The 5568-nt window shown below is 42.6% G+C and overlaps 1 protein-coding gene across 1 annotated transcript; it reads left to right on the forward strand.

The window, feature by feature from the left end:
- Positions 1 to 238: 238 nt before the first annotated feature.
- Positions 239 to 5342, forward strand: prdm14 (PR domain containing 14). Its single transcript, XM_085763155.1, has 8 exons — positions 239 to 960; positions 1242 to 1295; positions 1390 to 1550; positions 1662 to 1932; positions 2112 to 2314; positions 2753 to 2854; positions 3981 to 4200; positions 4633 to 5342. Exons 1-8 carry the CDS (start codon positions 288 to 290, stop codon positions 4791 to 4793), a joined length of 1845 nt encoding a protein of 614 aa, XP_085619281.1. The 5' UTR covers positions 239 to 287; the 3' UTR covers positions 4794 to 5342.
- The last annotated feature ends 226 nt before the right edge of the window (positions 5343 to 5568 follow it).

Raw genomic sequence — 5568 nt, forward strand, 5'->3', positions numbered from 1 at the left:
TGTTTGGATTGTGGTCGTCCACTTAAAGTTTACAGTTTCTTCTCCCTGTGTAATAATGGAGGATTATACATGTTGAAGGGCTAAAGTGACAGCTTAATGGCATTCAAATAATCAATCCATGTGTGGTCACCCTCTTTTGATGTCATGTTTCCTTTTTTAGTTTTCTTGCATTAAACTTTTATAACTCACCCCCCCACTTCCTCTCCCACCCCCCTCCTCTTCTCTCTCATCCTCTGAAGGATACAACACTTTTCTTCACTGCACCTCTGCTCCACCTCCGTGCTGTCATGTCGGTGTCTCTGTCCAGCATCCCCGTCGTGCTGAAGGACAAGAGCTACCAAGCCGGTATGCTGAAGGGCAGCCCGGCCCGGGGCTTCTACCATGCGCCCCTCCCCGGCGCCCACCACCAGCACCACTTCATGGACTTCTTCCCGCACCAGACGCACAGTCTCCTCCATCCGCTCAAGTCCCTGGGCCGTCTGGTGTCCGACACCCAGGCGTCTCTCCCGCTCAGCCTGCCCGGCGGAGCGGCTCCGTTCCTCGGACAGGGCGCCCACCACCACCACCACCACCACACTTCGGTGTTGCACGAGCACGTGTTGAGCGCCGCCGGTGTGCCCTACCTGAGCCAGATGTTGCCCGGACACCCGCAGCTGTTCTCCAAGCCGGAGGAGCTGGCCGCGGTGGTGACGGAGCACGCCGCCGGTCCGCTCTCCTCGGACTTCAGCAGCCCGTCCAGTGAGAGATCCTCCTCCTCCTCCTCCTCCTCCTCCACCACCACCTCACCGCCCAAGGAGATTTTGTTTCGCCAACGTGGCGTGGACCTGTCGCCGGAAAAAACACGCACATGTTATAATTTTAGCGAAGACGACTTGTTCATGGTGCTTTATGGCTACTCTGGCAGCCAGGAGCGCAGCGTGGGTCACGCTATATCAGGAGTGGCCCTGCCCGAAAACTCAGGTGAGACCTTTGCTTTAACAGTGATGAAATGACTGGGTGTTCATTTAGTTTATTAGGAAATTATTCACCTGCATCATTTGGCCTATTTGAATTACAATTTCATGTCTCCTCCTGGAAGAAATTACATTTCCAGAAATGTCCAAAAATCTCAGCATCTTTTTGGTCCCAGTAGGTCAAATGTATATCTGTCAATTTGATGGAATAATAATATCTAGTTATCCAACAATTATTTCTTGAGTTCCCAACTAATCTTATTCCCCCTCGTCTTTTTTTCCCTTTAGTTTCTGACTCTCACATTCTCCCACTGGACAAAGAAACTCTGGACCTTCCAGAGGGTATGTACAAACCTGTGCAGATCACATTCATTTGTGTGTGTGTTTGATTGTTTGAACTGTTTAAGTCTGACCATGTCTCGCCTTCGTGTCGCAGGTTTGACCATCCTGCAGGCATCCTGGGGAAACGTGTCCCACTGTGGAGTTTTCACAGACAAGAGCAGCATCCCTAAAGGCACGCGCTTCGGACCTTTTCAAGGAAAACTGGTCAACACCAGCGAGATGAAGACGTACGATGATAACACCTTGATGTGGGAGGTGTGTGTTAATGAATTTGTTCTCAAACCTGATTTATATCTAAATAATATATAGGCTATATTCAGTTTCCAAGCTGATCGTGGTGGTTAAACCTTCTCTTTCCTCCTGCAGGTGTTTGAGAACGGCCGGCTGAGTCATTTTGTGGACGGCAGAGGAGGATCGGGGAACTGGATGTCCTTGGTGAAGTGCGCTCGTTTCCCAGAGGAACAGAACCTGATTGCAGTGCAGGTCCAGAATCAGATCTTCTACGAGGCCTGCAAGGAGATCAGGCCGGGCCAGGAGCTGCTGGTGTGGTATGGAGACTGCTACATGCAGTTCCTCGGCATCCCGCTCACCCTGAAAGACCCCAGAGAGGACGGCAACGTGGTTCCCCCCACAGAAGGTCAGACTTTAACCTTTTCATTAAGCAACGTCCGCTTGTTTGTTTGTATTACCAACCCCTTGTCACCCCTGGTCACCCTTGAAAATGAGATCTCGATCTCAACGGGTCTTTTACCTGGTTAAATAAAGGCTAAAAATAAAAAAAAACACATATGCTTAGTATCCTATTTGTTTCTGCAGATTCTGGAGAAGGCTTCAAGTGCGACAGATGTGGGAAGGTGTTCGCATACAAATACTACAGAGACAAGCACCTGAAGTACACTCGGTGTGTGGACCAGGGCGACAGGAAGTTCCCCTGCCACCTCTGCAACAGATCTTTCGAGAAGAGGGACAGATTAAGGATCCACATTTTACACGTTCACGAGAAACACAGGCCACACAAGGTATGGATGCTGCTGCACACCGTTACATCATATAGTGTTATAGGTGCACGCTCAAGTTGGCGTGGTGCTGAAAGAACAGCTCCCTGCAGGCTCAGTCAAAACCGGATACTCAGGATTTTTATTAGGCCTCGTTAAAAGACAAATTAGGCCTAAAACCTCTGTTTGATGGTATGCACACAGAATAGATAAATAGATATAGGATAAGTTATTTATTTAAAAAAATGATCATGATAATTACTTTTTTACCTTCAGAAATCAATCGTTATGAATAGGCCTACTCTTATTTTAAACTGAATAAAGGTCAAAATGACTCTCAAACTCTCTCAGATAACTCACATTAGCTACATAACATTTTTTGATGTAATTATGGCAAATTATGAAATGAATAAATAACATCTATACTCTTTCATGCTAACACGTCCTTCTCTTCTTCTACAGTGTTCTGTGTGCGGGAAAAGTTTCTCCCAGTCCTCCAGTCTCAACAAACACATGCGCGTGCACTCTGGAGAAAGGCCATACAAGTGTGTCTATTGTAATAAGGTAAGAAGCCGTTTTATTTTTGTTTTTTCTAGACCACTATTCCTTTATTAGCTCCTAGTACGCGAATTTAATGTATGCTGCTGCTCTAATAACATAGAACAACTTTGTACCTGTTTAAAATAGGCTACCACAAGAGGTTGGCTGAAGTAGTCCATTTTAAAATGAAATGTTTCAACCTGAAATTGTGAATGAGAGTTTGTGATATTGTATTAAATTTAAACTATACAGGAAACTTTACCACAATTTCAGAGAAATTTCCAGCAATAATCTCCTTATTTCCGACTCAAGTCATTTCCTCTAATGGAAGTTAAAGCTTTAATGTTTTTATTCCCCCCTCTGGCTCTGTAAAAACAGGACCTGGCTGCAGGCCTTCTTCTGCTCCTCACTTCTTTTCCTCCATACTTTTTGTCTTTAAAGCCTCTCAGTGCTCAGGATCCATTTAGCGCTGCCTCGTTTCATGGTGCATTTGGCTCGAGCGCCTCATCATTGTCTCTGCGGACGGGCACGCTCCGCGGAGACACTTACATGCTAATTATCGCCAGATGTACACCCACCCTTTTGTCTGCCGAGATTATACTTTTAATTTACGACCCTGGAATGAGCAGAAGTTTTTTTCCTTCTTTGTTCTCGATATCCTCCCCCTTTTTTTTAATGCACCCAGAGACGGTTTTGTTTAACTGATCCTCTTTTCTCCTTCTCCGGGCCATTTACTGTAAAGCAATGCGCTATGAGACCAACCAAATACAGTCACTTATGTCTACCAACTAAGAGGCATTTTATTGGAGAAAAAAAAAACGAGAAGGAAAGTTAGATTACTCAAAATGTCCCTTTTTAAAATGTCTGATAATTGTTATCCTTAAACGATGCAAATGCTTCTAGTGCTGTGCCTTTAGTTATAAAGCCATTTGGATTAGCCTATTGAACTGTACAACACAGGTGTGCTTTGAAGAGGGTCTATTTTGTCTTCTGGATTAGCCGATAAAACCATATCAAAACTGTATCCCTGCTTCCTGAATCAGTCCATCTTTCCAGCTAAAACTGTGAATGTAACAACAACAAAAAGAAAAGCGAAAAATATAACAGTCTATTCACCTATGCTCACTGTTTTAATTTCCTCTTCGTCCAGGCCTTCACCGCCTCCAGTATTCTGCGCACACACATCCGCCAGCACTCCGGAGAGCGGCCCTTCAAGTGTAAGCACTGCGGGAAGGCCTTCGCCTCCCACGCCGCCCACGACAGCCACGTCCGGCGGACCCACGCCAAAGACAAGACGCACGCCTGCGACCTGTGCGGAGCTACTTTCCAGGAGGAGCAGGAGCTTTTATACCACACGAAAAGTCACAAAAGTAAGGAATTCTTTTATTTTAAGTGTCTGTTAAAGGCCCAACCAGGCCTATTCCTCTTGATTTTTAGCAGATCTATCCTGTGGTCTTCTGTTCCACTCCTTTTCTTTTTATTTGGTGGATTGAATTCGACGTTCAAGTGATGTTAAACATAAAAACAATGCTAGAAAAGACTTGAAGTCGCTTAATTTAAACAAAATGAGATACAATTTAGGATAATATTAGGTTATAAATTCCTAACAAATCGCAATGATGTGGAAAAGATGTCAGTGATTTTCTTTTTTTTCATGCAGTAGGTTACAGGCTTTGATGGTTGTTTTTTCGTTTGTAATTTACAAGCAGATGTCATGAGCCTATTAAGGCGACAAAAAACAAATATGTGATAACATTTTGATTTGAAAACAGTTCATTAATTGTGCTTTTTTATATCTGCAGAAAGACAAATGTTGGACAGCACAGTTCTTCCACCGTCATCGGGGACGGTATTAAAGGAGGACTCCGTGAAGGACAATCCAACACTACAGACAAAAAGCGGACAAAACTTTCCTTACACCGGGCTAACCATTTTAAATCAGGAATACCGGCCCTGGAACTAGTCTATCTGAGCTAAAACTGCACTCACTTGTTCTAATCGTGTGTTCTGTTTTAGAGGATTTTAGATGATATAAATATCACAGGGGGATAAACTCTATAACAGGACCATAAATAAAAGGCCTAGGACAAGGTAGGAGCTCGTAGATTTCCTTTGAGTAAATGCTGCTTAACACAAAAATGTGTTTCTATAACAAGCCTATTGAAATAGGCTCCTAATAATTTAAATTGTTGTCAAAAATGTGTCTAAATCTATTTATAAGTTACGTTGTGTGTTGTTTTGTGGCTTAAAGCTTTCACTCTGCAATGGTTTTGTGAGCTCAGTGTGATTACAAAATAATTATAACAACAATTATTATCATTATTATAACAATTATTATTATTACACGTTGGGTTTTCTCGCATCAATTAAGCTTCAAAAAGCAAAGCTATTTTTATTATTGTAGATTTGAGCCTATTTGTGTATAAAATAAATGTTTAACGCTCCCTTAATTTATAATGTATGATAATATTTTTTACTGTAATGTAATGCTGGAAAAGCAATCAAATGTGTCCTTGTTTGTTTCTCTATGATTGTTCACTCTTTAATGTTGACAAATAAAAAAAATAATAAGCGCATGGAAACAATAATTCTTGTCTTGGTTTATATTTGAATTGAGCAGTTTTATCTTTAAAAAACAGATAAGAACAAATGAATTGGTAATGACAAAATAAACTTTTGCTTAGATGCATGAGTGCATCTTTAATACAGTCTGCCTGAGAAAACTGGATGAGTTCTAT

Source organism: Trachurus japonicus, chromosome 20 (assembly GCF_045865225.1).
Source record: "Trachurus japonicus isolate A0001 chromosome 20, Traja_1.0".
NCBI lineage: Eukaryota > Metazoa > Chordata > Actinopteri > Carangiformes > Carangidae > Trachurus > Trachurus japonicus.

Excerpts from the sequence above, each read along its gene's own strand:
- prdm14 (XM_085763155.1), top strand. The coding sequence starts at position 288 with ATGTCGGTGTCTCTGTCCAGCATCCCCGTCGTGCTGAAGGACAAGAGC. Across the intron at positions 1,296-1,389 it reads AACTCTGGACCTTCCAGAGG|GTTTGACCATCCTGCAGGCA; the intron begins GTATGTACAAAC and ends TTCGTGTCGCAG. Across the intron at positions 1,551-1,661 it reads ATAACACCTTGATGTGGGAG|GTGTTTGAGAACGGCCGGCT; the intron begins GTGTGTGTTAAT and ends TTCCTCCTGCAG.